This window comes from Equus przewalskii, chromosome 28, assembly GCF_037783145.1.
Source record: "Equus przewalskii isolate Varuska chromosome 28, EquPr2, whole genome shotgun sequence".
Lineage (NCBI taxonomy): Eukaryota > Metazoa > Chordata > Mammalia > Perissodactyla > Equidae > Equus > Equus przewalskii.
Window position 1 is genome coordinate 36,124,024 of NC_091858.1, and position 22,121 is coordinate 36,146,144.

At 40.2% G+C, this 22,121-nt stretch overlaps 1 protein-coding gene across 2 annotated transcripts in view; it reads left to right on the forward strand.

Annotated features, from left to right (window-relative positions):
* The window catches only part of CSMD1 (CUB and Sushi multiple domains 1), a 1,831,060-nt gene that overhangs the window by 1,726,538 nt on the left and 82,401 nt on the right, over positions 1–22,121 (forward strand). For both annotated transcript variants that reach the window (XM_070598372.1, XM_070598373.1), the window contains exon 51: positions 19,127–19,321. In XM_070598372.1, the coding sequence (XP_070454473.1) occupies positions 19,127–19,321 (195 nt within the window). The remainder of the gene's footprint in view (positions 1–19,126; positions 19,322–22,121) is intronic.

The following is a 22,121-nucleotide window of genomic DNA, read 5'->3' on the forward strand; positions in this document are numbered from 1 at the left end:
ATCATTTGTTTATAATGACAATCCTATGGAGAAGGCATTGTTTCCCTTATCTTACCAATTTAATAAAAAGCAAAGAACTTAACTTTACTACTCATCATAAAAACACCTGAGAAGTGTCTCATTGTAGCGACACCACCTTGTTGGAGGTCCCCTGCTGCCACAGGTAAAGCTGTTGGATGACCGTTTGGTACCATGTGAATGCTTTGGGCATCATGAGAACACAGTGATGTGTAACGTCCCCATGATCTGCCTGGGGATGCCCTGCACCTCGCTGCAGCATGTATTCAAGGCTCTGTGCATTCTACTAGCCTGTAAATATTAAGTATTAAACTGGTTCCGTGATAAGTGGGGGCAAGTATGAGGAGAGATGATGTGAGAGTCTCAAAGCTCCGAGCGATGCCTAGAAACAGGAGCAAAAAGAAGAAACAGAAGTGTAGGAGCAGAAACCAGGCTGTGAGTCTAAAAATGCACCCAGCTGCCCACAATCAGGTGGAAGGGAACTCAGAATAGCCATCTGGACATTCTCCTCCGTCCTTCCTCCATTCTCTCTTCCTCTCCTCCCACCTTCACTCCATCCTCAAGTCCTGTCAACTCCACCCACAAAGCACGCCTGCCCACTTTGCGCCACTCCCACACCACGCCCAGTAACCGCTGCTCACCGCACGCCTGAGACGGCCTGTCACTCATCATCCCCAGGCTCCTCTCGCTCAGAAGCCAGACTGAGCTTCTAAGCATGTGACACTCTAATCGAAACCTGACACTTCTCTGCTGAAACCCCCGAGAGTGCTCAGGTGATGAGAGCAAAATTCATAAACTCCCTCTTTATTTTGAACTCACTTCTCCGGAAGAGAAGAAAGGCAGATGTAATGAAGAGGCCGACCTGGAACCTGACCCAGCTCATGTCTGGATCCGTATATGCGTATTTGGGTGTTCACACCATAGTGATAATAGTTCCTTTAAGACTAGTCCTCGACCCCCTACTCTCTTCCAGGCTGGATCCCAAAAGCTTTACACAAGTTCACCCATTTATCCTTATGCGGTAGGCAATTTGTTATCCCTTTGTACAGAGGGCAGATGAGAACCCAGGAAGGGTGGGTAAGTTGACCAGAGTCACAGACATAGTAAGTAGCCACTCGAGATTTTGTTCCAGGAAACCTAAAAGAGAGTTCCTGTTCCTAATTTCTGTGCTGTTCTGCCTCCAGGAACTGATTACTATCCTGATTTTTAAGTCTTACGTGTTGTAAAACTGAGCACACAGACAGGAAAAAAGGTGCCACTTTAACCGAGCACGTACTTCATTCTGGGAAGTTTTAGATAGCGATGGTAAGTGAGCCTGTCCTTTGAGCATATGTGGTAGACCCAAATGATTTCAAGGGCAATGTATATTTATGTCTAAAAGTTTCTGGAATCAGGAATTAGAGGCCTGTAGCAGTTCAAAGGCAAATGTCACATCAATTAAGAGAACTATTCTGTGCTTATGTAAAGTATGATGTTACAGCACATGAGGTGGCTTAATTTATATACACATTTGAATTTTTCTGCTTTAAATGCACATCTAGATGTACAATTGCCTTAAAGTTACAATGAAAAAATTAAATAACAAAGTTGCTTCTCACATACAAATGAGGTTCCCAGTATAAGGAAGTTATGGTATGTTCAATTAAATGATTCTTAAACAGGAAAAAGTCAATTTGCATTTTAAAGCCTTTTTTGATACTGACCACTTGTTCAGTAACACAGGGAAATAAATATATCATTTATAATAAAATGGAAAATCAACCTTAAATTTTCTAAGGGTCCTCTCAAACTTTCAAGTATTTCTTTTCTCCCAGTATTTATTAGACTATATAAAAGGGAGATATGGACATTTCATTAAAATTCCGTGGTATTCAAAGGCTTGAAAACCTGTTTAATTTTTATTTGGGGGAGAGTGTTTGCTTTACTTAATTTAAATTAAAGAAATTGGGCCGAGTAAGCATAAAACTCTACATTTTAGCCAGAAAATTTGGTTACTTTTAAATTCTGAAATGTGTATTTTCCCAAGACCAATTCCTCTGTGTATTTTGTTGCTATGACACAATTTTATAAGTTTCTTTGCCAACTGCAATAATATTAGATCAGTACACTGAATCTCGAGAGATAAGAAACACTCCAGCTCTGATAAATAGTAAATGTAAATGGTAAATAAAATTAGTTCATCTCACCCTCAGGTTTACTCAAATGAAGGTTGTAATAAATAACAGTGTTTCAGTTTGCATGTTCCCTGAAATGGTACAAATCTCCAAGGCAGATATTTGAGGCTTATTTCTTTTTATTTTAATTATTTATTGAGACTGGATTTGGATCATTGAAGATATGATTCATGCTGATGACATAATAGAACAAGGGAGAGCTATTAGTATTAATGCCTTGGGTTTAAGAGTTTGACAAAACGCTGGGTAGATGTGCATTATGTGCTTTGCATTTAGGAGAAAGCAAGACCATTAAGATTACCTTCCAACGAAAAACAAAGTCAACGTTGTAATCTCAATGTGTAGGTGCTTTTTTTCTTTTTCAATTAAAGCTGTAAGTCACTGTTAATAATTTATTAAGGACCTACTATGCACCAGGCACTGTGAGCATTTTACATGGTTAAATGCAATGTGTATACATTTTAGGAAAGTGAGAGCAAGTTGAAGTCATACCACATAGCTTTATATGACCTGTAAATAGCCCAATCACAAAAAAACTAACGTTATATAAATAAATTATGTATCTACATATATGTATGTGTATGCATTCATCCGTATGTAATACACGTGCATATATTTGCATATATAATACATATTGACATGTGTGCATGCCTATATAAGTAAATTATATACATACATATTTTTATATGTGTATGCATGTGCATGTTTGTATAGATAATATATATTACATATAAAACATTTGGGGGTATAAATTTATCCCCTTAGTCCCTTAGAAAATGGTCTTAAAAGTGCTTATGTCATTGCCTTTATTAATTCTTCCTATTTTCAGAGTAGAGCACTTGTTATTCTTTCCATTTAGCATGCTGACAAAGATCATATAATCACAAATCGCATTGCTAACCACTGTGTTATGAAACCACTGATACATCTGGTATTATCAAGTTTCCAGTACATGCTGGGCATTGTTGGAGCATTTTACATGCATTCCATCTTTGAGTCCTTCAACAAACCTATGGGGCACTATTTTAGCCACATTGTATAGATGGGAACCAGGGAGCCAGAGAAGTGAATGACCCCGAGGTTGCATGGTCAGTCGGTGATGGAGTCAGGACTGCTGTCCGCCTGACGCTGGCCCTCTGGTGCATGCCCCCTGCATTGTATACGTGTAGCTACTGCAAAGGCCCCGTTTGCGCCTACACTGTGCATTTGTAAGGGATTTCAGTTCAGAAGTTGGCAAAGCCAATGAACAAAGGCCCGGTCCCCACCTGATCTAGATGCGCGATCATGATGTGTGAACTATATACACATTTTTAAAACTACACATTCAATCTCACAAAAAAATAGGAAATTTCTACACGCGAGACATGAAGCACATGTCTATCTCTGCCTTCCAAGGCTGTTTGAAAAGACAGTCTAGACCAAAAGGTCAGTTTAGTGCCTCAGCTGGCCCGATGCACAAGACACCGTCCTGCCCCAGCCCCGCCCACTGTGACCTGCCCCTGTGCCTGGTGCAGACTGGAGAACAGAGTTGGCAGGTGGATGCTGACTCGCTGTAGGACGAGAGAGTCCTGGACTCTGACGTGTTAGGCAAGCCTCCACGCGGTTGTTAAATGTTCACTGAAAGCGCGACTGATTTCTCTCCTTGACGCCAGGGGACATCACTGTGCAGGCGGGTCTGCAGTTCTGTGCAAGGCAAGGAGTCAGCGCCAGGCCATCGAAGCCTCATTCTGGTATCCATCCAATGGGGACAGACCTCAGCTGTGGTGTATCCTGTGGGGACACAGTGTTTTAAGGCTGTACGTTGCAATTGTACAAACTTTATGTTCCTCTCTAAAATGTCTTGGGGGATGCTGGTGCTGTTTTGGAGTTAAGACACTTACCCCAATACGCAACCATTTCAGGTCAGCTTCAGCCCTGAACAGTCAGGGTCAACCATGTTCCAGTCAGTATGAGTTTTCCATCTCTTATTTTGTTTCGTTTCCAAAGATGGAACATGGCTCAGTCCAGCTTTTTGTATTAGAGTTGTGAACTAAAGCTTCGCCTTGGCTCCCTGAGAAATATAAGAAAAGAAAGTTTCACGTAATTGCTTAAAGAATGGCAAATACATGTTTGTTTTACTTTCGGTCATTTATGACCTGTAGGTATTGGAATATACTCATTATTCTTGTTTCATCTCTAGGAAACATAAGCCATTAAGGGCAGGTGTGTTTGTCTATCTGGTTCACGGCCTTATCTTCATAACTCTTTGTAGAATGAATGAATGTCAGGGCTCCTGTTAAAACAGATCTAAGGCAAGTATCCTCTTACACAAACAGTAAGTTGCTCCACTGTAACCAGAGTGACTCACGAACGTCAGGGGTCTTCCCCTTTCTAAGCGGGATAGGTGAGTCCTTTTCGTGCTGACCTAGGGCTGAGCGGTGCCAGGCCAGGCAGGTCGCTGTCCCTGATCTCTGATCGTCAGGCTGTAGCTGCTCCAAAAAGGCTTGTACTGCCGGGTCAGGCACAGCATGCGTTTGTTAAAATGCAGAACAATTGTGAAGAACTGAAGTTGGGCATGGTTATATCCGCGATTTTGATGAATCAATGTATTACACCCATGCAGGACTTTCATGGCATATTCTGTACATGTGTTGACTTCTAAACTAGTAACTATTGTATACTGTTACGTTGATGATTAAGTTTATTAAATATGCATACTAACATCTTCCTCTTTCATAGAACAATTCTAAACCTACTGTTATGCAAAGATAAGAAAATTAACACACATTTCTATCTCTATATGAGTCCTTGAAAGAAATGTCTCTGCACAAAGATGGGGTACAGTTTATTTTCTTTGAAATGTTAAAAACATGTATCATCCCAAAATAATATTTCCTCACATCTATCATTCATATTGCATTTTTTGAAGGAAAAAATAACCTGGTGCTGTGTATGATATTATGTATTAAATTATAAGAATTTAGGAAAATTTTGAATGTTGCCAGAAAGAGGTTTTCAAGTTTCGTATTTCACCTCAGCGCTTTCTCAGGCATGTTCATGATATGACACGTGGCCTTCATGTTTGGGGTCTTAGAAAAAGAAATTCATATAAATAGGATTTACTCGTTCAGTATTAATGTCATCATAATGCTAAAAATACAACAAGAAACATAGAATGTATTTTCAAGTCATGTGTGTTTACTGCATAGTACACAAATATTTTACTTTTAAAAACATTTGGTATTCATTTGAAAATTTGGTAAATTATTTTGTTAAACCCTATAAAATTTCCTTTTTTTTTTAAGTCCAAAAGGGTTGAGTGCTAGTGATTTCATATAATTCCACCATTGTCAGGAGCTCTCTAATTTTAGATTCCAACTATTTTCATCTAGTTGGTTAGGAAACAAAAGCTTATCATTTCTTATACAGAGGCATTCATGATTATTGATTGATATCAATAAAAACACTTTAAAACTCTAAACAAAGAAAAGAAAGGAAAAATAGTATGACTCTGGAACTTTTCTAGAGATGTCAACACATTTTAAACTGTTGTCAAATATTGCGAAATCTTTCTTTAAATTTTTCTCCCATAAAAATGATACTCATAAGTATCTTATATTATTATTTTACTAAAACATTCAAATCTTCTACCGATTTATCATTAAATTATTTTAAATAAAGATATATAATTTTCTTATTCTGATATAAAAAGAATACGTATATATAGGTGTGCTTTTAAAGACAGCTGTCTACACCTTCATTTTTCTTTTCACTCAATAATAGTGAAAACACATCGCTGTTAAAAACCAAAGGCTTCTAAAGGCCACGTGTGCTGAGGGCCTGAAAGTTAATGTTTTTGGTGAGAGAATTTGGCCGCATTACCATTTTGGGGGAGTTAGTAGATAGAAGATGAGGAAATAGCTAACATAAGATTTGAACGATCCCTCCTTATTTCGGTCTTTTCACGTGCCCCACGTGGTGAGAAGCTTACTTCTCAGCGGGAGGTAGAAGGAAGAGGGGCGGGCCGCCACAGGGAAAGAGACCTGTCTGCCAGGTGGTCTGAGCACGAAGACAACGTTAGCGGCTCCCCCCTGCCCTTCATTCTTCCTACAATGCACCCGACACCTACGCTCAGTGCACTCAGTGCAGGGCCAATGGTCCCCTCCAGGAGCCAGAGCTAGATGAGGGCCGTTCCTTTCCAAAACGCCTTTGAAGAATCGTTTATTGTTAGCCTGAATGAAGACAAGGGACTGAGGCAACTGGTGGTGACTTTAGTTGGAAGAACGAAAAGTCCCTCAAAGTTGGAAAGGCAGGACCAATATGGGACATCTCTCTCATTCTCTGTTCACACACACACACAGACACAGACACAGAGACACGCACACACAGACACATATCCACACACAGAGACAGACACATAGACACACACAAACACGGACACAGAGACACGCACACACAGACACATATCCACACACACAGAGACAGACACATAGACACACACATACACAGACACAGAGACACGCACACACAGACACAGACACATAGACACACACACACAGACACATATCCACACACACAGACACAGACACATAGACACGCACACACAGACACAGAGACACGCACACAGACACAGACACACCTACGCACACACACAGACACACATGCACACAGACACACACACTCACAGACACACACACAGACATAGAAACACACACATATAGACATACACACAGAGACATAGACACACAGACAGACACATAGACACGTACACAGAGACATAGACACACACACATATCCACACACACAGACACAGACATACACAGACACATATACATATATACAAATGCACACAGACACAGACACAGACAGACATTCTCACAGACACATAGACACACACAGAGACATACACACAGACATTTATCGACACACAGAGAGACATAGACACACACAGAGACATACACACAGACATTTATCAACACACACATAGACACACAGACACACACACATACATGTATATACACATACACAGATATACACAAACTCAGAGACACATAGACACACACAGAGACACACACAGACATGTAGACACAGACACACACAGACACATATGCTTATACACAGATACACATAGACACACTCACAGACACATAGACACACAGAGACACACACAGATTCACATAGACACACACAGACATAGGTACACACACATACACACGTATTTATTTCCTGAAACATCTCAGGGTGCAGGGGATCGGTTCATATGTTTCTCTTGAGAGAGTGCTATGCTTCTGTTTTATGGATTGAAACAAATGGCAGCTCACAAATACAGACCTTCCTAATCCAAAATTTGTGGATTTTAGCATCATTATGCTTAGATTTCAGATTTGGTTACTAATATTTCTTCCAATATCGATATTATCCTATATCAACACTATTGATATTGTCTTTAAAACAGGTATTCATTTAATACATGTCTGAACATCTAATTCTACTAGTTATCACCACGATATTTACATTGGAGCCTGACCAAGCTGGACTGACGATTGAAATGACACTGGATGCAGCTTCAAAGGTGTCTACGCTCCTGTCCTCCAGCATCTCAGCTGGACTCTCCATTGCGTTTTCCTCTCCCTCCTCGTCTCTTCCCTTTGTCTCACCACAATCCCAAGCAGATTTTGAGAGAGAGAGAAGACTTTCTGGAGAGACCTTATAATTTTATGTTAGTTTCTTAAATGCACACACGGTCTATAGCTATAAAGTGACAATATGGACATACACATATGCATCTATTGCTGCAGGAGGTGCCTTTTCCCAGGGGCTGCACTAAGGCTGTGTCCGAGCTCTGAGTCTCTTTTTGGATTTTCAGTGACACGTGCTTTTGAAACTTCCTTTCTTTTAAGATAAATGCCGGCTATGGCTGTATTTATTAAAGCCAGACTCATTTTTTTTAGAAGAGAAACACATTTTTTAGTTTGATTTTGGATGTGATTTTACTAATATAATTGATAATCAGCAAAGTGAATAGCAACACAAAACTAACCCTGTTTTTTAAGGCATTCCCCATAGTAAAATCCAGTCTGTGGAACTTCAGGCCAGTGGGTGTCTCATGCGCCTACAGGAAGGAAAACACACTTGAAGACCCCAGGTATCTAAATCTGTATTTGTAAAAGGTTCTAAAGCGCGGCTTAGGTCGGTTGGGACTTGAAATTTCAGGAAACAGGAAATGCCTCCCTGAGCTGGCCCGGTGGCCCAGTGGTTAAGTTCGCACATTCCGCTTCTCGGCAGCTCAGGGTTCGCCAGTTCGGATCCCAGGTGTGGACATGGCACCGCTTGGCACGCCATGCTGTGGTAGGCATCCCACATATAAAGTAGAGGAAGATAGGCATCGATGTTAGCTCAGGGCCAGGCTTCCTCAGCAAAAGAGGAGGACTGGCAGTAGTTAGCTCAGGGCTCATCTTCCTTGGAAAATAAATAAATAGAAAACGCCTCCCTTAGTCCACGTGGTGGGAGGTTATTGTCATCACATACGGGGAAGGAAGGAAGGACAAGAAGTTGTTACAAGAGTTGAGATGTTCCAGGTCTTCACTCAGCATTGAATCCAGAGATGTGCCTTCTCAGTGTCAGCTTCCAGCTGTGTGTCTCCCTCATAAGCTTCTACAGCAGCCAGCTACCAACTTTCTGGAAGCATCTATGGCTCGCCACTCTGCTCTCTTTTATCTTCTCTCTGTAGATCTCTCTTGACCTGCATCCAAGTATTACAGGTTGAGGATCTGGCTAAGACGCTCTGTCGTGATCCATTCCTACCGATTATCATGCAAGGTTTACCTGGTCTCTGTGGCCACTGGCTTAGATGCCAGGTCCTTGTTTGTACGGTTTGTCTTCAAGATAAAGCCCATGAGTCCTTGGGCTGGGCACTGGCCATGCTCTCATGGCACTAACTCTGCCACATACACAATAGTGTAAGATTTAGTGTCCTGCTCATCATAATCTGCAAATTCCTCTTGAGCACGTTAGACTCTTATTTAAGACATTGCAAGGGGGAAATTCTGTCACTGTGGGAATTAGGAAAGAATACTTGAACAAATGCCTAAAAAAATACTTAAGCAAATCATTTTCTTTCGACAAAGAATCCTAAAGAATTTTTTAATTAGAGGAATTGACTAATATCTGGTTCAGTGTTAGTTATCGATTCATGCTAAAACCCTGGCCTTTGAAACTTTGGTCCATAGGTTGCATACCTATGGGACCTAATAAAAAATACAAATAGAAACAAAACAAATAGCTACAACAAAAAACTTTAAGGTACAGTTTAGAAGGAACTGAAAAGCAACTTTTTGAAAGAGAGCTATCGATGATGTAACGGCCATGGATTCCTTTGCAGTGAAGCCCAATAAATGAAATAATGCAACACTAAGATTTTTTACTTTAAATTTACACTTGGATTAGCAGTTCTATTTTTATCCTTTCCAGGAGTTGGTTTGGACTCATGTTGTATAATTATAAAATCTGCCACTTTATGTATTTTTTTAAAAAAAGCTTTAGTGTCAAACTTGGATGGTAGAATTGCAAAAAGTTCTGAACTATATTTGCTAGTTTCACTAAGTGGATGAAGTTAACTCAGTATTGGTCTTATTTTCGTGTAGAAATCTGTTTCCCTGGGTGATGTTTACCTTTAAGCTAAGCATAGAGTTGGAGCATTCATTATTTGACAAAGCTACGGTCAGTTCTTTAAATGTTCTAGGTCTGACTCTGCTAAAATATATTTATTAAGACTAACCATAGTGACGTAATGACAAGAAGCCTGGGGCAGAAAAAACATCTGATCTCATGAGGGTTTTGGAAACTTCACAAATGGGAAAGGCAATAATCACAAGAATGAGTAGATATCTGGCAATTCCAGGACCCTGAGAATATGAGAGTGTTAGGAGGTCTAGATTCCATGAGGAATCTTTGGGGAGAAGCAGGTAGGAGCTTTAAAGACTTCAGACCCTTTCTGTGTGATGCCTCAGAAAAGCTGTCCCTTAGGTGAGCTCATAAATTATGTCCTAGAGGTTGACGTCAAGACTCAGTTAATTCACCCTTTATTAACCCACTGACTCTTATCCTAAATAACACATACACTAATCATTTAGTGAAGCCCTGAGGTTAAAACGAAAATCCAAAAACAATTTTTGTCCTTAAGAATCCCACGGTCTCAGTCTATCTTTGTGGAGGTATTTCTCTGTAGAGCAATGTAGAAGTCGGATGGTATGAAATGCATGCAAATCATCTCAGTACCCACCTTTTCCCCAAAGATTTTCTATTCATTATGTACCTATGCCAAAGCAGCCTTGTTCTTCAGCTTCTAATGTGCCAGAACTACCAGTAGCTTCTCCCTCCCCTCTCCAGTGTGTACAGATTATCAGTGGCAGGCTGAAAGCTCTGCTTCAGTTGTAAGAGAACGACTTTGAGGCTGGTTAAATCATTTGACTCCAATGGCGTCGGACCACAATTTTACAAATCTAATTAAATGTCCTTGACCTAAAGCTGGTAATAAGAAGCACTTAGTCTGCCCTGAGTGTGATGGGGGAATATCTGTGTTAAAAAGAAAAGCCAGTTGCGTCCCTGTATCTCAGGGCTGATTAGAATATCACGGAAGATTTATGATAAGAATCTGTAATTTATGAGAGGGAAGGCTAAAGGCCTGAATTTATGGTGGCAATACTGTCATTGTCTGAGTACTGTGAACAAAACCCCTGTTGGTCTTCCTGGTTTGCCACTGGCTGAGTGAGTCTGTAATAAATCAGAATCACTCATGGAGAAATAAAAAGCCAATATTTCTCAAGTAAAATGTAAAATATTTTGTGTTGTCACTGAAGCATTCACAAGATAGAGAAAATGTCTTTTGTGAATAGAAACTTTATTGTCCATGATTTCAACTGATCTGACTTGAAAAGTATCATTTAGGGATTTTTACTACAAAACCTAGTCAAGGCTTAATGCTGTAACCACGTCAAATCCTCGGAACAGTCAACAGCATACCTTCTCTTGAATGTGTCAAAATAGAAGAAAATGATTCCATGAGAGTTGTTTTCTTTAAGGTGATAGAAGAGAATCTATATTTCCTTAAATAAAAAGGAAGGAATTTGGGGCCAGCCTGGTGGTGCAGCAGTTAAGTTTGCATGCACTGCTCCGGTGGCCCGGGCTTCATCGGTGCAGACCTACGCCCTGCTCATCAAGCCTTGCTGTAGCACGTGTCCCACATATAAAACAGAGGAAGATGGGCATGGATGTTAGCTCAGGGCCAATCTTCCTCAGCAAAAAGAGGAGGGTTAGTGGCAGATATTAGCTCAGTGCTAATCTTCCTCAAAAAAAAAAAAAAAAGGGAAAGGAAAGGATAAAAGGTAAACTTACAGATTGGGCACTTTCTATCAAGCCAGCTAACCCTACCTGGTTTTGAAAACATTTAATTTCACTCAACGTGACCTGGTGATTTATTCACTTATAATACAATTTTCTGGCATTGCTCTTGGTGATGGAGGCGATGACAAGTCAGAGAAACACAATGTGGGACACAAGTGGGGATTCTAGCCTGGTTTAGGGGACCTGAGCTTACTTGCTTATCAGTGAAAATGCAAGTAATAGTGATAACATCCATCTTTCCTGTCTCAGTGTCGTTGTGAGGATCAGCTTAGCGTAAAGTTATACATATGCTTGTTCATGCCACGTGAAAAGGATCTTTTTTTTTGACAACACTAAGGGCAAGTCTGTAGAAGGAGCAGTAGTAGCCATCGGTGGTGGTCAGCTGTGACTTCAGGTAATGGGGGAGGGCTGGCAGGTACACGGAAAACCCCAGCGAATTCCAGTCTAAGATATTTTGGTTAGGAAGAATGAAGTGTTTCCTTTAAAAATGTCAGCATGGTGGCACTCAGGATGCTTTATGTTGTCTTCTGACTGTAATTCAACTTTGTAAGTCTTAGGGGACATGCACCTGTTCATTCCAGCTGGCTTCTGAATGGCAGGGCCAGCCCCGGGCAGAAACAAGAGCCAGTCAGAAAACTGTTCCCCAGTCCTGCACTGCGCCCTCCCAGGTGCCCTCCGCTCATCCTCAGCTTTCCTCCTTCCAGGATGTTCTGCTCATATTTTTGTTCCAGTTCTTAGCTTCAGCAGCACATAGTGTATCATGCCACATAGCTCTCAGTTTTACCTTATTCCCTTAATCTAATTTCGCGAAATGAAAATGTCCCCATGGAGTAAAATACTCAGTTCTGCATGCATCATCTATTGCAGCTTCCTGAACTGGCATATATTTACGTTCCTCCCGTATTCTGTATTTTGTTCTCTTTTCTTTTTTTCCCCCTTCAGAGTATTGATGTTGTGGGAAGAAATAAACAATAAAGAGTATAACAGAAGCACTCTAGTTTTTCAAAATAATCTCTTGTTAAACTATCATGCATGAATTTATGTAATCTTTTATATTTACGTCTGTTGTATTTGCATAATAAACACTGATATATACATACATAAATTATATATGTATATATGTGTGTATATACATTTATATTTGCACCACAAAGCAACATAGTCTTTCACTGGCAACTTAATTTAACTGTTTCAAGTTTTTTCTGAAAAAAAGTTTGTTCTCTCAACTTTCACTTTTTTCCAGCCTATTTTTTATTAAAATTTATTTCTCATTTTAAAAATTTATTTATTATTTCTTAACAAAATGCTCTCTTGTGGTCATCAGGCCAATACTCCTTAGTCCTTCAGTCGCTTGATTGCTTTTTCTCTGGCCATTGCTAATGTGTAGGAAACCGAGAAACTACAGGAGAGGGTAAAAACAGGAAGCCAAAGGCACCTGCAATCTCATCAGCCAGAGACAACCACATCAGCCCTCTTTAGGTGCATCCCAGCTTGTTTTCCTTTCGCCACTTTCCTTAAGGTCTGAAGCTCAGGTTTCAGGGAATCCTCAGACCCTGCTCTCCTTTGCATGGTGCCGCTCTGTGTGTCCTGCTTTCTCAGGATTATAAGCACACACGGCAGAAATTACAGTCCTGTAGACCCAGAGAGGACTCTCCCCCAAAGCATTCTTTCAGGGAAAGCTCTTCACCGTTTTGTGGTTCTCGATCCAGTCAAGAAAGGTTTGATATAATATCTGCCTTAAGAATGAGTATGTGTCATCTGGGAAGAAGGAACGGTATTTCAGCCCCAGGGAACAGCACATGTGCAGCAGGAAAGCCCTCTGTAATGGACCTGGTTGACAAGATTTGTTGGGAGACTTCCAGTAGGGACGTGTTGGCAGGTGAGAGAGGCTGGATCCTAAAGAGCCTTGCTTACAGTGATGTCGAACCAAGGAAGCTCAGCCCTAAGGGGTGCAAGTTATTTCAAGGAGAAAGGAAAATCGGAAAGGAGAGTTGTAAGGAGATCCGTTTCCAGATCCTAAATGTCATATTTACTTTTCCTTAATGTCACGTTGTTTGGGTAGGTTCTCCAGCACAGGGTGTTTCTCTTCTCAATCCTCCTCAAACTTCTTTACAAAAGACAGGCCTAGTTCTCACACATTATGCATGTTCTTATGGCCCCTGATAGCTCGTTTCATTATACAGGCACTGGAGTTAAACAGTGTGGTACTGGCACAAGGAGAGACAGACAGACCATTGGCAGAGACATCAGAGTCCAGGAAGATTTTCAGTTGGTTTTTTGACAAAGGTGACTCTGAAGCACAATGAGGAAAAAGACGGTTTTTCAATAAATGGCTCAACTGGATGTCCATATGGCAAGATGAATCTTGACTCCTACACCACAGCATGTGCAAAGTCAGAGCAAGATGATTATAGACCAAATGTGAAAGGTGAAACATAAAGATTCTCTGAAAACCCAGCTTCACAAACTCTACCACCCCACCTGCATGAGCTCGGGTTAGGGGAAGACATCATAAGGACCCCAAAATCCTTATAACAGAGGAAAAAATAGATATACTGGACTACATTAAATTTCAGCACTTCTATTCCTCAAAATACGTCTTTAAGATCCCGACAAAGGCAAACCTCAAAAGGGTGAACATATTTGAAAGACACATATCAAACACAGGTTGTTTAAAAAAGTCCATCCAGTAAGAAAAGCGCAGAAGCCCTAACAGATACCAATGCACCCTCACACCAGAAGTTATAAATTTATAAAATAAAAGAGACAGGATACTAGAGTTGACAAGAATGTTAAGCAACTGGAACTCAAATACATTGCTGGTGGAAGTGGTATGTTGATGTGTTCTTTTTGGACAAATGAAGTAGCATGTACTAAAGCTGACAGTATCTTATAAGCCAGCAATTCCACTCCTAGAAATATCCCCAAAGACATGCATCAGGATATTCATCTAAGGACGTGCTCAAAGCTGCACTCTTTGTAAAAGCCAAGAAACAGAGACAACCCACATGGCTATCAACAAGAAATGGATACACTGATTGTTATGTGTTTATACAGTGGATAATATATAGAAATTGAAATAAACACTCTAGCTACGTGTGTCAACATGGGTTATTTCAAAACAATAATATTGAAGTCAGAAATAAAACAGTGCATACTGTATGGTTCTACTTACGTGAAGTGCAAAAACAGGTCATGCCAATCTATGGTGTTAGAAGATAGGTCTATGTCATTAGAAGTTGGTTTACATTCTGTCTGTCCTTGAACGAAGCGAGTCAGATGGGGAGGTGGGTAGAAATAGTGAGTGACTGAGAGGACATGAGGTAGGTTTCTGGGGTGCTGGTAATGTTCCAGTTCTTGATGTGGGTGCTGGTAACATGGGGGCGTGTTTATTACATAAAAATGTATTTTAATGGTATAATATCAATTTGTGCACTTTCTGTCATATGTTTCAATACGAATTTACCTGAATATCTAAAGAAAAACCAACAGCACCAAAAACAGAAAACAAACAAAGAAAAAAACGAAACAAAACCAAACCGCCAGGTCACCAAACAGAGGAAAAAAATCCAAAACATTGGTTCAGGGACAGAGAAAGCCAGTGACTTTCCTTATGCAAGTCTGAGGGATACTAACTCTTTGTTTTAAGGTGTTGCTGTCAAACAATTTTTGATAATGGTGATATTTGGTGTATAACCAAGTATGAGTGTGAAGAACTGAGAGATATCACTGTAACCAAACTGCTTATTTATGTTAAACTTTCTTAACGCAAATGAAATATCTCTAACAAAACAGCTATAAAAATAAAAAATAGCAATAAAATTGATAGCAAACCTTGTCTCTTTCTAACAATCAGTAGCTCAGAAACAATAAAAAAGGTTTATCTCTATCATTAATTGGTGTATTCCCAATAAACTGGTACTTTTTTTTTTTTTTTTGGTAAGGAAGATTTGCTCTGAGCTAATGTCTGTTGCCAATCTTCCTCTTTTTTTTGCTTGAGGAGGATTAGCCCTGAGGTAACATCTGTGCCAATCTTCCTCTATTTTGTATGTGGGTCACCACAGCGTGGTTTGACAAGTGGTATAGGTCTGCCCCGAGGATCTGAACCCGTGAACCGTGGCTGCTGAAGCAGAGTGCACTGAACTTAACCACTACACCACAGGGCCAGCCCCTGAACTGCTACTTTCTCTGTTTAAAATAGATTACTAAAAATTGTTACATTGTTAATTTAGTCAATTATATATTAATAATAAAATAATCAAATTTTGCTACTGATAATACAGCAGGATAACTCATACAGGGCTTTCAAACATAAAAGTATCTTAGGATATGTTTCTGGGGGGACTGTAGAATGGAAGTGGTAGTTAAAGGAGAACAAAGCTTGAAAGAAATTTTGGGGGTAGTCATGTTTTATTAATGAATATTCAAAAATATCAAGTTACTGTGGTATTATTCCCTTGAATCTGAGAGAAGAGATTTTTTTAAATTTTTTTTCCCCTTTTTCTCCCCAAAGACCCCTGGTACATAGTTGTGAATTTTTTTAGTTGTGGGTCCTTCTAATTGTGGCATGTGGGACGCTGCCTCAACGTGGCTTGATGAGTGGCTTGATGATGTGGGCACCCAGAATCCAAACCTGGAAACCCTGGGCCGCCTAGCCTAAGCGGGGAGCAGGAACTTAACCACTCGGCCACAGGGCGGCCCCAAAAGTGATATTTTTCAAGGTCATAACTATTTACCATGTTAAACGTTGTACACTGTCAATTATTTAAACTTAGAAGGAAACCTTTTAGATTCGTAATGAAGTACAAGGAGATAAATACTTGTTACAATTCCTTTAAGGGTGTGCAAATGGCGTTTCTCACCAAAATTCAGCGTTTGACTTGTAGATGATGGAGTGAGGCGTTGGCAGTGAGGACTGGAGAAGAGAAGTGGAGTGCAACATGTCAGGGTGATGGTTTTTGGGGACTGTTTGCATTGTTTTCATATGAATGCAGACGCGGATGGAGGCAACACTTACCAGAGGGGACTTTCTTCACCATGGCTCCGAGGCTGCCGTCTTCTCACACCGTCATGGTTTACGTTACTCGAGATTTCTCCACCCAAATAGTGTCATAGTTGTTCATACTCACATGGTGTAGGACACTCCCTCCCTCAGAGCATTTTTGAAAATATTAAATAAAATCTCATCTGCAGGAGTTTCTGGGCACCTCCGCCCTCTCTCTCTTCCTTTCTGTTTACTAAAGGACGGGATGGACTTCGTGTCACGTTTACTCCAGTTCTCACTTTTCCTTTTTATGCTCAGTTTGCACCATGCACTTTCATTGCTCAGTTTCTTTGTGTTTTCGCTGCCACAACATTTTCTTGACACGTAATTTTTCAAAGCACGCACACAGCAGTGTGCACACTCGTACGCTCACGCACACATTTATAAATCCATGCCATCAGCACCTGCTTTAAGTCTGACACTAAGCTAAAGAAAAACTGAAAAGACATAGTGTTTACAATAAAACACCTTAGAGCCTAACGAGGAGAGAGAGATGTAAGCAAACAAACCAGAATCAGATAATTACAAAGCAAATGCTATTTTTACGAAGAAAAAGGTAATCATGCAGAATTTGGAAATTGCCACTGTAGATGATAGTAGCTGAAAGAAAACGTCTGACTCTGTCATGTAGGCCAACATTGAATCCTCCTGGCAGACATGTTGTTAGTGCTGTCGAGTGGATTTGACTCCTAGGACCCGGTGTCCAGCAGAGCCGATCCCTGCCCGGTCTTTTTGCCCCATCCTCTCCCCTTCCAGCACCATATCAATCAATGCTCCACTGTTATTCACACGGTTTTTATGGCAGTCTTTTTGGAAGTGGGTGGCCAGATCCTTTTTCCTAATCTGTCTTGGTCTGGAAGCTCTGCTGAAACCTGTCCACCACGGGTGACCCAGCTGGTATTTGAAATCCTGGTGGCGTAGCTTTCAGCATCACAACAACGTGGAGCCACCACAGTGTGACAACTGACAGACGGAGGATGTGGTTCCCTGATCTGGTAATGAGCCCAGGCCTCGGGATGGGAGCCCTGAATCTTAACCACTAGACCACCAGGGCAGAATAGAGTTTGTAAAAGACAGTTCAGGTAATTAAAAACAATCAAGTTAATTCTAGAAGCACACTGTTTGGTGAAATGAAATGAATTTTATTTGATGTATGCAGTGGGATTGAAATTGAGTTATGGATTTATAAGGTTAAAGGCTAATGCCTTTTCAGAACAAGCCATTGTGCCTGGCATTCTGAAGATGTTCTGCTTGGAGAAAAATTTTATTTCTGGCATTAGGTAAAACACTTGAATCTCCACATAAATTTTGGATTAGTTGTTTTATCTAAAAAATACTTAAGAGAAATAGAAATAAGGATTACTTTTAAATTAGCAAATCCTTTTCACATTTTAAACCTCACTGATATTATTATCATAATAATACCACAAAGGCCTGTTTTTCAGCTTATTTGCACATGGCACTGGTAAATTATTGAGAGAAGATTAAATGAGATTTTTGTAACACTTTGAGTATGTCTGATTCAATTATAATGAATTTGTGTAGAATTTAAAAGTAAAATGTATTTATTAATATCATTCTGAAAAAACTATGATTTCTCTAGCTACTTCTTCCAGGCTCAATAAATTGATCAATCGGGTCAATTTTGTGGGTGGTTGAGTGTGATCCTGTTTCTGATGTAGCTTCCTATTTAGAGAAGTGGAGTTCTGGTTCCTGACTTTGTAAAGTTCATTTAAAATAGTATTGTACTTTTAAGAAAATATATATGCTCACATACACCCAATTTGGCATGTATTTTCAGCATGTTTATAAATCCTGTGAAGTCGGCTCCAGTAATATTGTGCAAGTACTACTGTTACTCCTGTTGTTCCTGTCACTGCAATTGTTGCTACTGCTCTTTATTAAGTAGCTACTGTCATCATAGGCCTTCTCCTAAGAGCAGGAATAAATGTCTCCTTAAGGCTTGTTAAACATGTTTCTTCACACTATTAACGCAATGTGCAAAGGAATTTTTGTGCTTATAAATCCAGTTATATATGGAGAATATTATATAGCTGTGTTGCATAGGGAGGAAGGGAATCAGGGCATCTAATTTTCTGAAAATTTGTGTCTAAGCTGGTTTTCGATTGCTCAATTACTATTCCCCATTTCTCAGAGGATAGTGAGACAAATTTTACGTAAGATTTTTCTCTGCATGTGTTCATTTACCTGATGAAGATTTTCAGCTCCAAATGAATCGTGCCACTTTGTTGAAGTGACTCAGCCTCTTACATCACAATCTGACTGCCAGATTTCTGAGGCCCTTGCAATGAGGCTGTTGAATGCATTTTATGTGCATGGTCATTCCTTCGCAGCTGTGAGGGCAGTAGAGAAAACCTGAGGTAACAGGTGACGGCATCTATTTTGCACAGCAAGATCAGTTTCACAGCGAAGGCCCTTACCGTTAAAAGCAGGTATGGTCTGATCCCTCCAGAAGAAAATGATGATATGGAGTGTGTTTGTTTTCTAGCGGTAACTTGCCCTGGCATCGAGGCTCAGCTCTCGGAACATGTCACCTGGAGACGAGTGTCAGGATCACTGAATGAGTACGGAGCTCAAGTCGTGCTGAGCTGCAATCCTGGTTATTACCTGGAGGGGCGCAGGCTCGTGCAGTGCCAAGCTAATGGGACGTGGAGCGTAGGAGACGAGAGGCCAAGATGTAGAGGTGAGTACCAGGCAAGCTTCCCAGACTACTCGGCCATTCTAAATTGCTGATATCAGTAGCGTCCACTTTTTCAGGAACTATAATCTGTCGATCCCGTAGATTAACAATATAACCAGACAGCATTTCTTTTCGTTTTAATGATGAACATGTACTTTCACGACATACTTAAAATTTATGACTGCTGGATGAAATGTCAAATGCTAGCTTTTCCTTGTTAATGATCATATTTTATAAACTTTGAAATGTTAGAATATTCTCATATTTTAAATCAGCTCAAAAAAAAATCCAGATCTATGTTTAAAAACATAACTCTTATTCTATGCACTGACTATTCAAACCTTCTAATTAGGATTTGGGGAAATAGTATTTATGCTGAGGATATTGTGTTCTCAAATAATAACTGTCTTGAAAAGGAAGATGATTATTCTCGTAGGTACAAGATAAGCAGTTAAGCCTTTGAGTGGGTTTCATAATAAATATGAATAAATAGAAAAATAAAACAATATTAGTATTGTTCAGAGCACTCTTTGGTTCAGACATATTTAATATACAATCTTTAGTTGATTGTTCACAGGGAATTATCATGCACAGAACCAAGTCATTAAACCAGTGTCAAATTTATAAAATACACAGCTTAGTGAGAATAAACCAGAATAAAAATGGGAAAAGGACAAAAGAATTAACGCTTTGCTGTCTTTGATAATCACTCTAATTCAACTTTTAATAAAACAAATGTTAATTAAACACGTGCTAAAGATCTTCATCAGGAACACAGTGATAAATTAAGAAGGATCAGTGACCCCCCCAGAAGCTGACAGTCACCCTAGTCAAAGTAGACGGCACTCCTGTGTCCTGGACAGCTCTGCCTGAGGCCTGTCGTCCGGGATAATTACTAACGGTTCCCTTGTCGTTCTCAAAAGTGTCCTGGTTTGGATGATTAATTATCTAGTCACTGAATTCCCCTGTGTTAGACGTCTGAACTAGTGAACTCCCTCCTTCCCACATCCTTCAAGTCATCCTCGCATGTGCCCACTTTGAAGCTCAGGTCTGTGGTTTGGAGAATCAGTCGTTAAGGTCAGCAAGGAGAGTGGAGGAGCAGAATTAGGAGCATTTACCTTTAACCTGTTTGAGAGTCTTCCAGCTGACATCGTTTTTGTCAGTTTCAGACCAGAATCAGGATCTTAAAATCAAGCACACGGTAGCTTCTGGGAGCGGGGAATTCACACAGGACTTTTGAGGATGTATCAGTCTCAATATAGCTTTTACTAGTCTCTCAATTGTCCAGGGATGCTAAGAGGAGGAGGATGCTGGATGGGTATTTGCTGTACCACAAAGGCTTAGCATGCCATTCCAGAAGAATTGACACTTGCAGGGGAAGTCTACTATTTAAAAGAATGTTCACAAAGCCAGGCTTTCCTGATTCTTGAGCCAAGCTCATTAGCAGCAAGTTCCCACCATCTTTTGGGGGAAGAAGAGTCAGGGTTGAGCTGTATATTAATAACATTTCTGCCTCCCTTCTTCTGAAAGTTTAGAAAATCTGTTTTCCTGATTCCTTAATATACTTTGATCTGGTGGTTCTCATACTGAGTTTGGTCCAGGGACAACAATCACAAATCCATGTATCTGCAGACATCTCCAGGCACCTTGGGACACAGGTGTGTTTTGTAAATCGTCAGCATCTCTGACTCACATTGCTGGGCACGGGTTGTTCCATCTCTGTTTGTTATTTGCCTGTTTTGAATGTCCTCATGGACATGTGGCCTTCTCCAGAGTCAGTGAGTTCCAGTGAAATCGTTGTTTGCTTTTGGGTTTCGTGTTTTTACTAACGTTTTTAGTTCAGATAGTCAGGATTTGGCTAGGGGTGTCCCCTTCACCTGGCCTCTTCATCTTGTCCTTCTGACATCTTTGAAATCATTCTGTTTTCTCATAAAGACGGGATGTTTTATACTCATCCTGAATTTTCCTTACCCAAACATGGCATCAGTTACTCTCCAACAGGCTCTGGTACGTTTAGGTAGAGAGTGGTGTTAAAGACCAAGGTCTGTGCCCAAGGGCCACATTGTGGGTTCACACGATCAGTGGGGAAGGGAAAGTCAACACTGAGCTTATCATTACTTTTGTGACCAAATTGAAATTTTTCTTTGTTTTCTTTCCCTCGAAGACTTGTTATTAATATTTTCAATTAATTTCTATCTCCACTGAATTTTGTTTAAATTTTGCACTAATAAAAGAGTTTATCAAAGATTTTTGTCTCTTTTTAGAAACAGTTTTTTAGTTGAGGTATAATTGACATGCAACATTATATTCGTTTCAGGTGTGCAATATGATGATTAGATATTTGTATATATTGTGAGACGATCACCACAGTAACTCTGGTTAACATCCATCACCTCACATAGTTACAGATTTTTTTTTCTTGTGATGAGGACTTTCGAGGTTAACTCTCTTAGCTAATTTCAAATGTGCAATACAGTCTTTATTAACCGCAGTCGTCATGCTGTACCTTACATCCCAGGACTTATTTATTTTATAACTGGAAGCTCGTACCTTTCGACCCCCTTCACCCATTTCACCCACCTCCCACCCCAGCCCCTGGCCACCACCAATCTGTTCTCGGTACCCATGAGCTTTTTGTGTTGTTAGATTCCACATGTAAGTGAGATCATACAGTCCTTGTCTTTCTCTGTCTGACTTATTTCATTAGCATAGTGCCCTCAGGTCCATCCATGTTGTTGCATTAAATATTGCAGCTAAGCTGTGTACAATAACGCAGATTTGTTACCTCGCAGTTCCCGGGGCA